General features: G+C 48.6%; 1 protein-coding gene across 1 annotated transcript in view; it reads left to right on the plus strand.

Annotated features, from left to right (window-relative positions):
• The first annotated feature begins 625 nt into the window (after positions 1-625).
• The window catches only part of col4a4 (collagen, type IV, alpha 4), a 60835-nt gene continuing 42415 nt past the window's right edge, over positions 626-19045 (plus strand). The window contains exons 1-4 of the mRNA XM_080889666.1: positions 626-782; positions 3170-3313; positions 4447-4489; positions 18216-18287. Of these exons, the coding sequence (XP_080745792.1) occupies positions 3267-3313; positions 4447-4489; positions 18216-18287 (162 nt within the window). The 5' untranslated portion in view covers positions 626-782; positions 3170-3266. The remainder of the gene's footprint in view (positions 783-3169; positions 3314-4446; positions 4490-18215; positions 18288-19045) is intronic.

Here is a 19045-nt window from a genome sequence, read left to right on the forward strand (position 1 = left end):
CCCTGAAGGAAATCTGGTCACAGCTCCATCCTTTTATTAATCTTCGTGGTGGTTGAGTTTGTTCCTGGTGGGAAAACATTTGTAATTTTAAAGTTTCTGCTCTCAGACAAAAATCACGCGTTTTATTAATATGTGAGAAAAGAAAAGCATAAACACTGTATTTCAGGGTTTCTCTCAGATGAAAGGTCAAAAACAAGAAAGGAGGTGGCGGTTAAAGAGCACGTTCACACAGGATTAGCTGATGACAGTGAATAAACAGGTGATGCTGAAAGGAAGGAGACCTGTGATGGTGGAGGAGCAGGTGTAGCTGATGCAGAGGCAGCATCCTCTCAGCTTTGAGGACAACGCGCCTGGAAGACTGGAGACCTGAAACAAGTGCTTCACAAACCCACGAAAGCCTCAGGTGTGAGGAGGGGGGAGGAGCTGCGAGTGCAGCACCTGACGGTGAAGCTGAGGAGCTGCAGGCACTCCTGCACGAGCTGTGCACGAGAAAGCTCACGTCAATAATAAATGAGCTTAACTGGCGCGAATTTCAGGATTAAGACAGATTTGATTTCATCAAAGTGAAGCAGAAAGCTCAGGTGTGTCAGCAGGCTGTTAGCGTGCAGCTGTCTACACACCTGGACGGAGCAGCACCGCACGCAGGCGCAGGATGCCGGAAGTGCTGTTGTTGCTGTGCGCTGCAGCTTGACCTGTCTGCTGTGTGTGCGCTCTTGCCAAGTTGTGCTCAGGTTTGCAGCGACATGAAAAGCGCGTGAAGCTCCGGACAGTGACAGCTTCAGGTAGGAAAACTCACGTGACCGTTTGGTTGGGTATTGGGCTGCCGATCGATCACCATCAGCTGATTATGGTTAGTCAGCTGTTAATTAGCCGCCTATTAGAGTCTGAATGTCTGAGCACGTCATCCAGGTAAATAACGTTAATGAGGAGAAGTACTCGAGTACTTTTAGTCTGTGGTGATTTATACTTGAAGTTCGGTGAGGATACTTCCTTACGTCTGCACGCAGCAAACCGCAGTGCACTATGAGCATTAAAGTCCACGTGCTTCTGCGTTAATTGTTAATTAGCGGATTTGGCGCAGATGCCGATTCGTGTGCTTTAAAACGTGTAGCTGTGAAGGGATCGATGGGGCTGATCGAGATTTCGCCCCGGCTGTGGCAGGTCCACCTTCCCTGGGTGGTGGTTCTGGGCTCAGCCTGAGGGACCCGGTCTGGAGAATCAGAACTGGACGACTTTCCCTAAACATGCTGTTCCTTTCACAAGATCAATTTATCAGACTGAAAATACCATAAAGACAATCCATCAAATATTAAAACACATTTCTGTTTTACAGTATGTGCAAAAACAGGACTTGTGTATAGACTGTATATAAAAGATGGCAGCGGAACACTACGTCCACATGTACAGGACATTTTTGTAAACAGATTTTCTGTTTTTGTTTTGTTTTTTAAATCCCAAACTTGAAAAACAAAGTGAAACGCTGTCAAGAACATGCCAAAGCAACAGGTGGTGATATAATCCTAACTGTGTAGAAATGTTGGCCAATCAGAAGTCTAGAAGCCTGGGAGGGAAAGCGTAAACAAAGATGGCGCATAAAAGCAGTCGTTGTAAACAGAGGGACAGTAACTGAGGTTAACAGCAGCAGTGTTTTGTCTGTATCAATGTAGAAATTCAATGATGTGAAACAGTAACACGTCGCACACCTTTGATGCTTTGTGACTAAATCTCTGTTTTCCTCGTCCACACGTAAACACAGAAACAGAGTTTTTAAAAATCTCAGTTTTCGATGATCCAAAACATCGTTTACGTCTGGACAAAGGCTCGAACGCAGAGAAGAGGCTGTGATTTGAAAAATACCCGTGTGCTCAAAGCTAATCACTGAGGTTAGCACCGCTGGGGAGGCTCGCCGCAGTCATGTGATGATCATCATTTCTGAGTTTGCTGGATTTTACTTATTTCACATGTTTCATACAAAGAGCTGAGAAATGATCGCAAAATGAAAGCAGCTGTAAATTTGTCTTTTTCCGTGTCTGAGTTTTCATTTTTGAACTGCAGCACACACAAAGACATTTCAAACTTTTAGTTACTTCCTGTTTTACTTTGAAGGTTTACTTCCTCCCTTTGCTTCCTTTCCCTTTCTGGTCGTTCACCCTGTCCCGTGAACCTTCTGTCTGTGGTCGTTCTCAGTTTCTGATGATACTTTTTGTTTTTCTCCTGCTTCGTTTTGCAGTTTTTGTCTTTTGAAACGTTTGAATGAAACTTCTGAACAGAGTTTAAACTGAACAGCTGTTCGTCATGCTAGCAGCACAAACAGCTGATGCTAGCAGCACAAACAGCTGATGCTAGCAGCACAAACAGCTGTTCGTGTTGCTAGCATCACGCCGTGGAGCTCGAAGCTCCGAGGCTGCTGTTAGCTAAGAGCCTCCTGCAGGAACTCGGTGACTGACACGGATCGTTCCTGCTGTCTGGCTCTGTGAGCGGGCGCTGCAGCAGCTTGGTTCGGTCGGGCTGTTGCAGGCGGAGGTTACTGAAACCCTCAGTTTCAGAGGCAAGAGCTAATGGAGCTCACGATGCTGTTAGAGCAACTTTCATCCCATTAAATATGCATCACAGAAGCTCCTGAAGAAGAACTGAGAAGCTTCTCAGTTCTAACTTTATCTTAACACCTGCAACAAATACAACATCATAGTCATAACAGCCAATAAGAGGCTGACAGGTTATAGAGACACAGCTCTCTGATTGGCTGACGTCCAGACACACCTGCTGCTGCTATTTGCATCAGCATCCTCTAAAGAACATGACTGTGGGGAGCGTGGGCTGCTGTCCATGTGCAGTTCAAACACAAAGTTTCGAAGTCCTGATTGGCTGTCCAAGCAGGAAGTTACTCACAAACAGACACAGCTAAGAGGCCTGTACCAGGAAGTGAGTTTAACACACCTGGGATATCTTCCTGGTGTCTGGATTCACTCAAACTAACGAAGCAGGTTCTCAGCTCACTAAGTTAATAACCAGCTTCATGTGAGCTTCACATGAAAGGAGTGAGGGTTAGGGTTAATATTACATCATTATTATTATTATTACGACTTTTATTCTGACGGCTTGATCCTGGTCAGGTGTGTGTGGTTTCACCTTCATCATCTTCAACCTCAGTTTGTCTTTGTTCCTGCAGGACGACCAACAGCGTCGGGGTATCCTCACAGGCCGAGAACTGGCTGGAGGTGGAGTCAGAGTGTAGCAGGAGGGACTTCCTCTGAGCTGAAGGCAATATGCTGCTGACTTCCTGCTCTGATGCCTGTGGTCTCAATCTGCTCTGGTAAATAAAACCGCACACGTGAACACGTCTGTTAAGTTTAAGTTTCCATGACTGAATCTTTTGCCGACAGTCTGGTCTTTGGTAACATGACACTAAATTCTTTTACGATGAAGATGAGTTCACGTGCAAACAGCAGCACAACCCATGCAACACGTGTAACAATGTTACAGTGACAAAAGACACCGACTCTACAGTCCCAATAGCTGCAGTTCGTCTGACATCCAGCAGAGGCAGCAGTGAGTCAGTCCCTATAGACTCCCATGTTAAAACTGTACAGCAGAAATAAACATGATTGCAGCCTGATATACAAACTGTTTGTCTCTGTGGATAATGTCCTCCTTCGTAACACCTGTACAATAGAAGAATGTTTTTAGGATTCACCTGGTTAATATGTAAGAAGGTTTAAAGTTTAGGGGCGTGGCCTCTTTGGCTGACAGGTGGATGGTGACACAGGTGTTTGGATCTGCTAGCTGTCTGCTAGGCTTCACCACAGCTAATTGGAGTTGCTGACATGTTACACACGTCTGTAACTCCGCCTGAGTGTTTTGGTGATGCACGTGCTCAGATGCGAGGTACGGATGCCTGGATTAAGTTTAAGCACACTACGTCTTGCTCCACCTCATCACCCTCTTTTAACCATAGATTACAAACCATAGACTGTTTTCTTCATACGAACTGTGGTGCCAGTATGCATTTTACATCTTAGCTTATAAACCAAGTCTCACCGTACATCAGGGGTGTCCAAGTCCAGGCCTCAAGGGCCGGTGTCTGCAGGTCTTAGATGTGTCCTTGATCCAACACAGCTGATTCAAATGGATAAAGGACCTCCTCAACATGTCCTGAAGTTCTCCAGAAGCCTGGTAATGAACTAATCATGTGATTCAGGTGTGTTGACCCAGGGTGAGATCTAAAACCTGCAGAACACCGGCCCGCGAGGCCTGGAGTTCCCCACCCCTGCCGTACAGTTTCGTAGTGTTGGTGGGAACCCTGAGTGTGGGTGCATTTCATAGTTTAATAGCTGCTGCCTGTTTAAGCTGGTTGGGGCTTTGTGAAAACGTTGATCCATCACTGTGGATCAACGTTTTTTATCATTCCTTTGTGTTCATGCTTCACCTGTGTCCTCTCTCCTTCAGGTGCCTCCTGATCGTACTCAAAGCCCTGCCAGCAGCTCTCGGGGTGAGTCCACCTCTGCCTTTATAAGCCCTTTCAGTCTGGTCCAGCAAACGTTGGCCACCAGCCAATCACAGCTTGTTGTCTTTCACTAGTGTGTGATGTCATCAAATCGCGTCAGCTGAAACAAGTTTTCTGTCCATTAGCTTGTTTCCATGGTTAAAGTATCTCTGCTCTTATTGGTCAAATCGCAGACCACGGTGTGGAAGTTGTCATATGATGTAAAGATGAATCATTGGTGGGATGACATCATCAGATGTCCTGGCCAATAGTCGGGCTGTGCTGTCGTCACTGAGCTTGAAGCCAGTGTTTAAATTTCCCTCCAGCTGTGCAATGACGATCTCACAGCTGTGCTTCTGTGTCCAGGTGCAGACGGACTTTTTTTATTCTGCTGTTTGCAGGAAATACACAGCTTCACATAATTTCACTTCCTTTTGTCTATTTACATGATCACTGTGCTTTCTCAAACCTCTGCTTGTTGTTCTGATGAGTCCGACCTGTATGCTGCCACTGGGCCTTTAGCTGTTTGGTACTGGTATTTTAATTTAATGCAAATTTTGATGTGGAGCTTCGGGACAGTGATGCATTACAGGTTGTTAGGATGCCTGGGTCGTTGACCCAGGGTTTTTGACTTTATTATATTATTTATAATTTCTAGTCTTTGGGTTTTTGTTAGAGTCATGTCTTATGGTTTGTCTCTGTGTAATCCTTAGTTGCTGTCTCCCCTGTCCGCTATATCCCCGTGTCCAGTCTGTGTCTGCCCTGGTCCCACGTCTCTGTTCCCTCTGTTGTAGTGCCTGCATGTGAGTCTGTGTCTTTGTTCAGTCTGTGTTATGTGTTTCCTGTTTTACTTTGAAGGTCTCTGTCTTATCTCAGTGTGTTCAGTTTACGCTTCCTTGTCTCGTTAGTTCTGATTTGCCCCAGCTGTGTCTCCCTCCTGTTGTCCATTCCCTGATTGCTCCCTCTATGTATTTAAGCCCTGTGTTTCAGTTTGTCATTGTCGTGATCTACTCTTATCGACCCTCACTTATGCTGTGTGTTTTGTTTTTGCCTGCCTGCGTTAATGTTTGTACTTTGGAAGTTTGTTACTTTGAGTTCAGCATTAAAGCTGTTTTTTGAGTTCACGTCTGTCTCCGGAGTCTGCACTCTGGGTCCTTTTCCTGTCCGCACACAGCCGTCACATAACAGAAGATCGCGACCAGAACATGGACCCAGCAGACTCCGTGGGGTATCGGCGACCCGCAGTTTCTGCCTTCCTCAAGGAGATCGTGAGGCAGGAGGCTAAGCATGCCCGGGAGCTCCAGTCACCCTTCTATGGGTCACGTTTGGCTTTGGGAGGGCCCCGCAGCCTCCAAACTGCCATGGCTACGGCCGAGCCGGCGCCTATGCCTTGGGCGATCAGGTTGAGCACGTGCTCATTCTCTCCAGTCGCTACACCTCCGCCTTCACCCCTGGATTACCAGTCCGACAAGAGGGTTAAGCGGCGGAGGAAGAAAGATTACGTGACGCCGGACGTTAGACTCACTCCGCTGCAGTCCTTCGCTCTGTTTTTGGGTCTGCCACGTTCTGAGCTTCACAAACTCTCTGCTTCCTCATCGCACCCCGGTCTTTTGGAGGATTCGCAGCCCAGTTCGCCACCTCCCACTTCCTGGAGAAAGCGACGTTCATGCAGTCGCCACTCCGTCTCTGCTGAGCCACTCCCCGTGGTGAGTTATAATGACTGTTTTCATTCTGCTCCCTCTGAGCGGGAAAAAGGCAATCATGTGAACACTAGAAATTCTGAGACTGTGAAAACTGTTAAGACTGTTAGACGTGGTGGTGGTAGGAAGCTGAAAAACATTTTAGAGGAGTCTGTGTTTGCTGAGCCTCTGCCTGTCGCTGCACCCATACCAGCTCCTCGGGTGGGGACAGCAGCTGCCCAGCCATTGACGGTGCCTGTCCCGGCTCCCAGGGTGACCGGGAACCAGTTCGCTCCGGCACCCGTACCTTGTCCTTGGGTGGGAGTGGCTGGTGTTCGGCAGGTACCTGCACCTTTTTCTGACCTCGCTGGAGGCTCAGGTGAGCCCGTCCAGCAGTTTTCTTCAGGTTCTGGTGTCTCAGGGTAACTAGCTCAGCTTACTGCTAATCCACCACCTTACCCACCATTACTACCATCTTTACAACAGTCGGTACATATTAAACTTCTCTCCATAGCTCAGACTTTAGCTCACCTATCAGCTCAGTCACCTGCTCAGTTCTCACCTCAGTCATTTACTCCACCGCCTGTTCCTGCTGGAGGGTCTGAGGGGGCTCGTCCAGCCTTAGTCTGCCTCCGCTGGGGGGTCCGAGGGGCCCGTCCAGCAACCTGCCTCCGCTGCAGCGCCACCACCTGCGGCTCCCACGCCGTTCATCCACCAAGCAGCCACCTCCACTGTGGGCTTCTCCTTGAAGCCTGAGTCCTACAGTCTTCTCAGAGAGAGGACGAATCTCACGGTCCATCCTCGCTTGTTTCTGAATCGGATTCTGAAATCGGACTTCTTTAACGGTGACGACTCATCCTGGTGCTCACAGAGGAGCTGAAGCTTCTCTGTACACCACGATCTACCTCACAATAACCAAAGAAACACAAGCTTCTGTCAACAAGCAGTAAACAGCCGGTGAAATCACAGTCAGTCGCACCTGGCATCAGATTGGTGCCGTCTGCTTTTGTTAGCTAAGGCTCCGCCCACAGAGCCAGGAGACATGAAAACACCGTTTAAACAGCGCTGACCAGAAACTGTAGAATAACTTTCTCTGCCCTGAGCTAATCCACTGAAACTACTAACATCTAAAACAAGCTGCTGTTCCCGAATGAAGCTTCTTCCCACATCGTTCCATCTCGTTACCTTTTTCCAGGGTTGTCCACACATGAGCTTTGCTCTGACGGGTCATTTTATTTCTGTTATATCATCTGTCAGAGAGAATGATGTCATCCACAGACAACAAACTAATGGTCAATCTGTCTATATTCATTTGAAAACTAGCTACCTCCAGTGCTTTGCTACCAGCAGGCGTCCCGGCCGGCTCACTGTGGCAGTGTTTGAGGCTGTAGTCCTGCAGTCTGATGGGTCTAAGCAGGTGGAGAACAGCTTCATGTCCACTTTGCTAACTGCACTGTGACTGCAGACAATAATAATGGCTAATGTTGCTAACTGAAGGTGGAGGAATGTGAGACAGGAAACTGACTGAGCAGACAGCTGATTATAGTCACTCCTGCCGATACTGCAACACTGAACTAAACGGTGCTTCTGCAACCAACAGTTATTTTTATTATGGAGCAATCACCTGATTAATTTATTTATCTTTAACAATTGCTTCATTCAGTCAAAAACGCCATCAGAGCGTCAGCCGATCACCCAAACTGCCATAGTTCATCAGTAACATGTAAATCTATGAAATACAGTAAAGCACAGATACAGAGCAAAGCTGATCCCACATTACTGAAACCAATCAAACGGTGCTGACAGCAACATAACTGCAGATATATCAGCGTCCCAGGAGTCGGTGCGTCCTCGTCAGATACGACAAAAAACAAAAAGCAGCTTTGAAGCAGTGAATGTTTTTCTCCTTGAAGGATTTGAAACAGTTGTTAGTGTTTTGTTTACCGCCAGCCTGACGCTGAATCGTTTAATCATGTCTGATGAAGGTTAAGTTTCGGCTTCGCTGGAGGACTCAGTGTAGGATTAGTAAGCAGAGGATCGACAAAGTCAGCAGCCCCGGATCAGACCTGATGAAAACAAAAGTGATGGTTTACATTTTACAAGCTGATTTTTCTTTTTAATGCAAATCTACCAGTGACAGATGATCTGACTGTGTAGCAGGTTTGTTGTCTTGTCTACAGTTTGTGTGTTCTTAACATGCGGAAACCCCCTGAGCCACGGTCGCCCCCGTGGCTCAGGGGGTTTCCGCAGGGGGTCCGGAAGCGTATCTGTAACCGGAAGCTCGCCGGTTCGGTCCCCGAACGTTGTGTCCTTGAGCAAGACACTTTACCCTACCTCCTACTGGTGTTGGCCAGAGGGGCCGATGGCGCGATATGGCAGCCTGGCTTCTGTCAGTCTGCCCCAGGGCAGCTGTGGCTACAACTGTAGCTGCCTCCACCAGTGTGTGGATGTGAGAGTGAATGAATAGTGGCATTGTAAAGCGCTTTGGGTGCCTTGAAAAGCGCTATATAAATCCAATCCATCCATCCATCCATCCATCCTCATCCGCTTTGTCCGGGGCCGGGTCGCGGGGGCAGCAGCCTAAGCAAAGAGGCCCAGACCTCCCTCTCCCCAGCCACCTCCTCCAGCTTATCCGGGGGAATACCAAGGCGTTCCCAGGCCAGCCGAGAGATATAATCTCTCCAGCGTGTCCTGGGTCTGCCCCGGGGCCTCCTCCCGGTGGGACATGCCTGGAACACCTCACCCAGGAGGCGCCCAGGGGGCATCCTTGTCAGATGCCCGAACCACCTCAGCTGGCTCCTTTCGATGTGGAGCAGCAGCTGCTCTACTCTGAGCCCCTCCCGGATGGCCGAACTTCTCACCCTATCTCTAAGGGAGAGGCCAGCCACCCTTCGGAGGAAGCTCATTTCTGCCGCTTGTATCCGCGATTTCGTTCTTTCGGTCACTACCCACAGCTCGTGGCCATAGGTGAGGGTAGGGACGTAGACCGACCGGTAAATTGAGAGCTTTGCTTTTACACTCAGCTCCCTCTTCACCACGATGGACCGGTGCAGCGTCCGCATTACTGCAGCTGCAGCCCCAATCCGTCTGTCGATCTCCGGCTCCCTTCTCCCATCACTCGCGAACAAGACCCCGAGATACTTGAACTCCTCCACTTGGGGCAGGAACTCATCCCCGACCCGGAGTGGGCACTCCACCCTTTTCCGGCTGAGAACCATGGCCTCAGATTTGGAGGTGCTGATCCTCATTCCCGCTGCTTCACACTCGGCTGCGAACCGTTCCAGTGCGAGCTGGAGGCCCTCACCCGATGAAGCCAACAGAACCACATCATCTGCAAAAATCAGAGATGAGATTCTGAGGCCACCAAAGCGAAAGCCCTCCGCCACTTGGCTGCGCCTAGAAATCCTGTCCATAAAAATTATGAACAGAACCGGTGACAAAGGGCAGCCCTGGCGGAGCCCATCACCCACCGGGAACGAGTCCGACTTATTGCCGGCAATGCGAACCAAGCTCTTGCAACGGTTGTATAGGGATCGAATGGCCCGTAGCAATGGGCCAGACACCCCATATTCCCGCAACACCTCCCACAGGACACCCCGAGGGACACGGTCGAATGCCTTCTCCAAGTCCACAAAACACATGTAGACTGGTTGGGCAAACTCCCATGCACCCTCAAGTATCCTGGAGAGGATAAAGAGCTGGTCCAGTGTTCCGCGACCAGGACGAAAACCGCATTGTTCCTCCTGTATCCGAGGTTCGACTAACGGACGAACTCTCCTTTCCAGCACCCTGGCATAGACTTTCCCAGGGAGGCTGAGGAGTGTGATCCCCCTGTAGTTGGAACACACCCTCCGGTCCCCTTTCTTAAAGATGGGGACCACCACCCCGGTCTGCCAGTCCACAGGTACTGCCCCTGATCTCCACGCAACATTGCAGAGGCGTGTCAACCAGGACAGCCCTACAACGTCCAGAGCCTTCAGGAACTCGGGGCGGACCTCATCAACACCAGGGGCTCTGCCACCAAGGAGTTGTTTAACTGCCTCAGTGACCTCGCCCCCGGAAATTGGCGGGTCATTCCCCTCATCCCCAGACTCTGCTTCCTCCTCGGAAGACGTGTCAGTGGGATTAAGGAGGTCCTCGAAGTATTCCTTCCACCGCCTGACAATTTTCTCAGTCGACGTCAGCAGCGCTCCGCCAGCACTATACACAGTGCAGGTAGAGCACCGCTTTCCCCTCCTGAGACGTCTGACGGTTTGCCAGAATCTCTTCGAGGCAGTCCGAAAGTCTTTTTCCATGGCCTCTCCGAACTCCTCCCACACCCAAGTTTTTGCTTCAGCCACTGCCCGAGCCGCATTCCGCTTGGCCTGTCGATACCTGTCGGCTGCCTCCGGAGTCCCACAGGCTAACCAAGCCCGATAGGACTCCTTCTTCAGCCTAGTGGCTCCCTTCACCTCTGGTGTCCACCATTTGGTTCGGGGATTACCACCACGGCAGGCACCAACCACCTTGCGGCCGCAGCTCAATGCAGCAGCTTCGGCAATGGAGACGCTGAACATGGTCCATTCGGACTCAATGTCCCCAGTCTCCCTCGGAATGCCGTTGAAGCTCTGCCGGAGGTGTGCGTTGAAGATCTCGCGGACTGGGGCCTCTGCTAGACGTTCCCAGCACACCCTCACTACGCGTTTAGGTGCACCAGGTCTGTCCAGCATCTTCCCCCGCCACCTGATCCAACTCACCACCAGGTGGTGATCAGTTGACAGCTCAGCCCCTCTCTTTACCCGAGTGTCCAGAACATATGGTCGCAGGTCTGGTGATACGATTACAAAATCGATCATCGACCTACGGCCTAGAGCGTCCTGGTGCCACGTGCACTTATGGACACTCTTTTGTTCGAACATGGTGTTCGTTATGGCCAAACTGTGATTAGCACAGAAGTCCAATAACAGAGCACCGCTCAGGTTCAGATCAGGGAGGCCGTTCCTCCCAATCACGCCCCTCCAGGTCTCGCTGTCGTTACCCACGTGAGCATTGACTCTAAGAAGGCTGGGTACTCTGAACTGCCACTCGGCGCATAAGCGCAGATGACAGTCAGGACCCGTTCCCCGACCCTAAGGCGCAGGGAACAAACCCTCTCGTCCACCGGGAAAAACCCCAACGTACCGGCAGCAAGCCGAGGGGATAGCCCGCCACCTCTCACCAAGGGCAACTCCAGACTGAGACAGAGTCCAGCCCCTCTCCAGGAGACTGGTTCCAGAGCCCAAGCCATGTGTAGAGGTGAGCCCGACTATATCTAGCCGGTACCTCTCAACCTCACGCACTAACTCAGGCTCCTTCCCCACCAGAGAGGTGACATTCCATGTCCCTATTGCCAGTCTTGGCAGCCGGGGGTTAGTCCGCCAGGGCCTCCGCTCCTGGCCGCCACCCAGCACACAATGCACCCGACCCCTATGGCGCCTCCTGCGGGTGGTGGGCCTGCGGGAGGATGGGCCCATGTCTCCTCTTCGGGCTGTGCCCGGCCGGGCCCCATGGACTAAGGCCCGGCCACCAGACGCTCGCCCTCGGGCACCCCCCCCCGGGCCTGGCTCCAGGGCGAGGCCCCGGTAACCCTATCCCGGGCAGGGTAAACTGTTCCCTCGGTGTCCTTTTCATAAGGGTCTTATGAATCGCTCTTTGTCTGGTCCCTCACCCAGGGCCAATTTGCCATGGGAGACCCTACCAGGGGGCAAAAGCCCCCAGACAACATAGCCCCTGGGATCCCTGTGACACACAAACCCCTCCACCACGATAAGGTAGCGATTCAAGGAGGAGATAAATCCAATCCATTATTATTATTATTATTATTATTATTATTAAAAAGAGGGAATATTATCTAAACCCAATGACCTGGCAGGACGCTAACAGCGTCAGGTGTTTGGTGGATCCTTCACACATGGTCTGCAGGCTGAAGACGAGATGGGCCATCTGACCCTGAGGGGTGCATAGCCCCATGAAGCTAACAGTCATTTGTGTTTCGTGCAGTAAATGACAGGCAGCGGGTCGCTGCAGCTTTAACAAGTCTCACGTCTCCTGAACAATCCCAGCTAATTGTTCTTTAGCAGCTGTCCGGACTCGATGGTTTTCCTGCATAGACCTCGGGCTTCAGTTCACCGCACAGATTTTCAGTGGGATTGAAGTCAGGGCTCAGTGACGTTCACTTTGGTTTTCTGGACGTCATTCTTCACCTGGAGCAATGCCTGTTTTGGACGTTGATGGCACAGCTGTGTGCACATCAGTCTGAAGTTGTTTTGTACCGTGTAACTTTATATGTCCATACTTCTGTAATTGTATGCAAATAGAAACGAGGCATGTTGCCCAGTTGGCAACGAGCTTCTTTAGAAATGCGACATTTAAAAATTCCTGACTGTTAGAAAATAGTAAGTGACAAACTTTAAATTTCATAATAATTTGTCCTCATCTGTATGTAAACAACACTGGACTGAGCTCAGGGTCTGATTGTTCAGGTCCTCTGGAGTCCCTCAGGGATCAGACCTGGATCCTCAGATGTTGTAGAGATGGAGACTGTTTTCTTTACCCTGCCTGTCACGTTGAGGTCACCAGGTTCAGTCTGTCTGGGAACAGCAGCAGCACCGGCCAATCAGCGGCTGGGATTTCTGGTCAGCCAGTCAGTCCCTTCATCTCGGTACCCCAGACAGAGGGATGGTGATTAATGGAAGATGCTGGAAGCTGGTTTGAGTACAGCTGGAGTGCTGATGAAGAGGTGATTTGAGTGCAGAGAGTCATGACAGCGTAAGTAGTGATAGTGAAGCATAAATGGAGGTGGATGGAAGGACGATGGTTTGGGAGACGTTCAGTCCTGACAGCAGATAAAGTGATAGCAGTCACATTCCTGCTGATAGCCACGCCTCACTGATAACCTAGTTTACACAACGCTGCAGGAATGCGGCTGCTAACACAAACACTGCTGCCTGCTGAGAAACTCGCTGTCTGGGGCCCACAGAGGAAAAAAAAAACACACTGACTACATCAACAGGGACACTCGGTGTGGGATGTGTGAAGAGCGAACATCCTGGATCAGGTCCTACTGTTCTGCCCGATGACCCCTCAGAGCACAGCCACATCAGTGCATTTGTGTTTAATCTTTCAGTACGAAGTGCAATCAAACATCGGGGGTGTTTGTAGGATTTCTGCATGGGATTTCACAGGAGGACAGGAGTCTGTGAATAGACAGACACTTTATTGATCCCACAGCGAATAGTGTCGTGGAGAAAGTGTCAGACAAGATCGTGGGTTTGAAGCTGTGAATTGAAGGGTCGATGCTGGATGTCATCAGTGTGTATGCCCCACAGGTTGGAGATCAGGTAGAAGACAGAGACATTGGGGAGGAAGTTGGTCAAAGTGGTAGAGAGTGGTGGTAGTGGAGGTGGGGTTGGGGGTGATTTCAATGGACAGGTGAACAGGGCTGATGAAAAGCTGTTGTGTAGGTGTGGTGTTAAGGAGAGACATGCAGGAGGGCAGTATGTTTATTTACACAGCACCAAACAACAGTCGCCTCAAGGTGCTTCATATTGTAATGTCGACCCTACAATAACACATACAGAGGAAAACCCAACAATCACATGACCCCCTATGAGCAGCACTTTGGCAACAGTGGGAAGGAAAAACTCCCTTTTAACAGGAAGAAACCTCCAGCAGAACCAGGCTCAGGGAGGGGCGGGGCCATCTGCTGCAAACTGAAGGAGTGTCACCGTGTCTTTTTGGATCAGAGAAAGATCAGAGAAAGCAGGTGATTGGTTGCTGAGAGAGGAACTGTGCTACTGCATTAGGAAGTATATGAGGGTGCTGCAGTATGAGGACAGAGGCGAGGCGTGAGGGACAGATGGGTCGACCAGTAAGTTCAGAATCCGTGGACTATGTTTGCAGATGACACTGTGATCTGTAGTGAGAGCAGAGAGCAGTTGGAGGAGATCCTGCAGAGAAGAGGAACGAAAGAAGACGGAATACATGTGTCTGAATGAGACGGAGACAGAAGGAGAGGCAAAGACGAAGGAGCAGAGGGTCAACAAAGCAAGGGACTGAGCTGAAGTTACAGAGCTGAAGCTGTTCAGATGTTCACTGGGTCTATGAAGGGGAGTCGGAGAGCCTGAGATCGTTTGCACATATGCATATGATAGACCTGCCAGGCAGCAGGAAAAGAGAAGATTGATGGATGTGGTGAAGAGGGTTGGTGTGACAGAGGGGGATTCTGGGACATGGTGACCTGTAAAGGCAGCAGCTAGAAGAAGATGAATGAAAGCATGTCAGAGTGTAAATACTAGCCTGTGCCGTCCAAGGTGTCCAGGATGGTAACGTCTGTTCTGTCTGCAGGACAGAAAACCAGGACATCCGGGTCTTTTTGTCTTTATGACATGCGCTGTGCAACTGATTTGTGTCACTGGCTTTCATAAATGAAGAAAACTCGACATTCAAGGCTTCTTCAAAGAGTGAGGCCAAAGTGATGCCATATGAGGACAGTGAGGTGAAAAACAATCAGACAGCTGGGTATGAAACTAGCTAAAGGCGATTTGACTGAATGGTGTCGAACTGTGTTCATTTTGTCAAGGAAGAAATCCAGAAGGTCGCAGCGTTGGCTCAGGTAGCAGTGACAGAAGTATTATTCAGTCTATTTGGTTTGTGCTATTGTTTGTGAGGTCGCCTTTCAGTCTTATTTATGTTCTGGTTGTATTCGTCCTGTCAATAAAAATCACAAATTAGAAAACAGAAAAGCAAACTGCAGCGTGCAGTTGACCGCTTGTGTTTGTAACTAGAGGACAGCGAGGACCATAAAAAGCCCGAAATACAAAAAAATTAATTTAAAGCAGGACCAAGTTACAATATCACAGATACTCTGTTATTTTACTGAACACATGTACATAAACAGTATTTATGGAATATTGAAACATTAATATTCTTGAAACATGTACAGATTGTTTTCACGACCTTGTGCTGGTTACTATGCAACCCTGACAATATATACAAGTACGGCTATTCATCTGCACATGTTCCCTAATATCTGTTATAAATAACAACAAAGTAGCTTACATGAGTGGATTTATGCACACTCAGCGCTACACTGTAGAAGAGCAGCTATTGGTCAAGTCCAAGAATCGGCCAATCATAGAGCCGATAGCATCAACCCTATTTTCTCAAACAGGCACAGAGACTGTGAGTCCGAGGCTTTAAGAGCACATGTAACCTGACAAACACGTGTTTAAGAGTCTGGCGTGAGGGCCTGTCAGTGAGGCGTCTGAGGGCAGCACCACATCCTCCACTCACCTGTTGGAGCACCAATCACCGTGAAATCCTCAGTCGCTGTCCGTGGTCCTGAAATTCCAGCAGTTTATTTTGAGTGGAATTAAAGTTTATTAAGGAAAAAAATGTGTTTCTAAAGTTTATTGACGTAAACGCATTGATTAGACTGACGTCCGTCTAACTCATTTAAAGTGCTGCAGTCGAGTTAAACACATGAATCAAACAATATTGGATCTTTTGTTTTCTTGCAGGGTCTAAATTTCAGTATAAAGCACCTTGAAGCAACTATGATTTTGTGCCACATAAATAAATAAATGAATTGAACTGAATTCATTTTCTATGCATTAATGAGGGAATGATCATCATCTGTGTCCATGATACTACTCGATTACTTTTGAGCCTTTGAATGGGGAGCTGTGTATGAAATGACTGCAGCTCCTAAAATAATATTGCAATACTTCTTTTTTCAGACCTTCAGTGTAAAAGTCTGCATGTTTTTGATTAGTTTCCTGTGTGTACAGAGGCGAAATGACCAAAGCAACCATGTAGCTGGCTAAATGGACCTGACTGTGCTGTGAAACTCTGAATCCACCTGAGACTGGTTTGCCAGAGGTTGTGTTCCCATTGCTCAAAGTTCATATTGCTGCTCTGCAGTCAGGATAGTTTTTGTTTGAATTTGAGCTCAATTTCAAACCACGTAGTTTAATAAAAGGTGCACAGGTTGGTCACAGAGCGATTTATTAAGATCAATGAAGATCAGGTGTGATTATTTTTATAGGTGCACTTGTACTGCTTCAATAGTTATGTCATAGAGGTTACAAGTTTATTTACACGTCTAACTGTGAGCACACAGGTCGTGTCTGTAAATGCACTGGAACACGAGCCTCTGGCTTGTTCTAGAGTTTAAATCTCCCTTTTCTGTCACATCAATCTGAACATCTGAACATCTGTTCTCATTGAAAGAATCGGTCAGGAAAAATTGGAGCGTGATTGTCGCTGACGTGATCTGATAAACACACACAGTCAGCTGTCTGCTTCCTGAGAATCTCAGATGCTTGTCTTTCTGTCTGACTTGTGTTTACATTCCTCACTGTCTGAACAGAAAATAAAAACAGTGCTGCGGTCGGAGCATCAATAGACAGAAACCAAGTCTAAAAGCACACAACAGGTTGAGTCCTTTCATTCTAACAAATACTATGTTATTGACTTAGACCCAGTTGACCAATGTCAGTTTAACTCTTTATTTATTCAAGCAAAACTTGAACTCAAGTAATAACACTTTGAATATTTCAACACAGGGCCTGAGCAGGGGGGCGGTTCCCTGGTTGTACTGGGGCTCCCTGGGTCAGCTTCATTCTGTTGAGTGTTCAGTGCTCACGATGCACCAAGATTCGGTTCTACGGTGGGCAGATTTTCTTCGAGAGGGAACTGTAGATACAGAGCATCAGGTTTTATATTTTAGGGCCGTAGGTGATGATGAAATTGAACCTAGCAGAAAGTAGTTACCTGTTGCCTGTTGGGAGTTGAACTTTTAAGCTGATTGGAGGTAGGAGGATAGATTTTTATGAGCAGTCCAGGTTATGAAGGCATCCTCCTGTAACCAGCGCCTCCACTCCTCAGCTAGCTCTCAGTTAACAGCATCGTAATCCTGATGTGTGGCTTCTGTGTTTAAGCCAAGAAGACGGAGTAGAGCAGAGACAATGTGAAACTTGAGACCACAAGCTGAAGAGGTTCAGTTTGATGGGACACACAGCTGAGCGCAGAGACAGGAACTCCCAAAGGCTTAATTGCATCATCTAGTTGCTCTTTTACGCACTGGAATCTGTAAAGGCTTGGAAAGGTAAGAGGTCCTGGAAAAACTGAGCTAAGCATGGAAGTAGGGAGTTGCAAGCGAGGATGCGAGTCTTGTAAGTTCCGCCCACTAGTAACCCCACATTTCCTGATGGGCACAAACACCAAGGATGGCCCCAAAAATACAGACCTTCACTTCAGCCTTCCTTTGCCGTTCTTCAGCCATCCAGCTGCACGTTCTTCCAGATGTTTACCAGAAGCGGCTGATGGAAATGAGGGGATAAGGTAACTAATGACGGGTTTAGTTGTGCCCTTTCTGGCTCACTCATGCAGTATTTATCAAGTTTAACTACCAACAAAATCAGGGACTCAAAGGAAGATCATCACAAGAAGCTACAGCAAGTAGCGTTTAAGAAGTACTAGAAGAAAAGATTAGAAGAGGACAAATCCCTCTAAATGCTGCAGAGTGACGAGGTGATGGCAGAAGAGTGACACTGAGTGGATGCTTCGGCTGGGCTTTTGAATCCGTAGATGATGAAGATGAGAGACAGATGTGCTGGATGAAACTGTCGTTGGCCCAAACTGTGATATGCTAACAGCAGGTCCCTCCCAGCCTATAAAAACAGGAAGCAATCCGCGCTGCTGGAGCCTCTGCTGGACGTCGGAGGGACTGCATCTTTTTCAGGGCTGGAGATTAATACTTTCAGATGCTACACAAAGCTGCAGGTACAAGCTGAACCAGATTATTCCTTCCTACCTCTGAAGCCTGCTTTATGTTGTTGCTCTCATGAATGGTTGTGCCTCGACTCCTGTAACCTGGTGCGTGACACGGTCAGCATAAACACGAGTGCTGCTCTTTGTTGGTCTTTACTGCAACTACAGTGATGGCGTCAGCTGAGCTGAGGTGATGTCTTATTATGATACAGTGATGTCATGGTGATGTCATGTAATATTGTTGTTCTCTTTTTTTCCAGGGTGACCTGTCTGAGCCATGTGGTGGGCGGGACTGCTCCACCTGTCAGTGTTTCCCAGCCAAGGGAGCAAGGGTGAGACTCCGCCCACTAACTCTGACACACACGAACAGCAGCGAACCACAGCGCAGCTGCACACTCTTCAGTGTCAACAAACCTCAGACTCCTTCAGTGGCAGCTCAGGACACACACACACACACACACACACACACACACACACACACACACACACACACACACACACACACACACAGAGTGAAATGAGGAGCTGTTTGAGGAGTGCTGGTGTTAAATTACCAGCTGTTTACCTTAAACTGACTCAGCAGATTACTCACACACATGCATGTTTTCATCACTTCAGAGGACTTGCTTGAATTTCTTTGCACTTAACTGAACCTTGAACCTGAGTTTTCACCCTAAATTGAAATGATTCCGATTATAAGGACCTTTATTCCCAACAGGGAGCATGTCCCCGCAGGTCAGTTATCCCAGCCCGGGATAGCGTTGTGCTGTAACTGCTGTTAGAGCTCGTGGTCGTCAGGACTGAGGCTCGTTTGTACGTTATGATGAATTAATTCAAACCGCTGATGTAACATCACGTGACAATCAGCTGATCAAGTTAACAACAGCAATAAGAACAACATGTATCTGTCAGACTGTCGTCCAGCTTCACACTGACCTCCTGTGTGTGTGTGCGCGTGTGTGTGTGTTTGTACAGCTGGGGGCAGTAGACAGGCAGAGAGGATTGTGGGAAGGCGTCTGTCCCAGTGATTTCACGCTGAGCGGTTTAAGAGAAAGGAGGATGGAGAGAGGACTAACAGAGATCACAGCTG

The sequence above is a fragment of the Rhamphochromis sp. 'chilingali' genome (genome assembly GCF_963969265.1).
Source record: "Rhamphochromis sp. 'chilingali' genome assembly, chromosome: 8".
Taxonomy (NCBI): Eukaryota; Metazoa; Chordata; class Actinopteri; order Cichliformes; family Cichlidae; genus Rhamphochromis; species Rhamphochromis sp. 'chilingali'.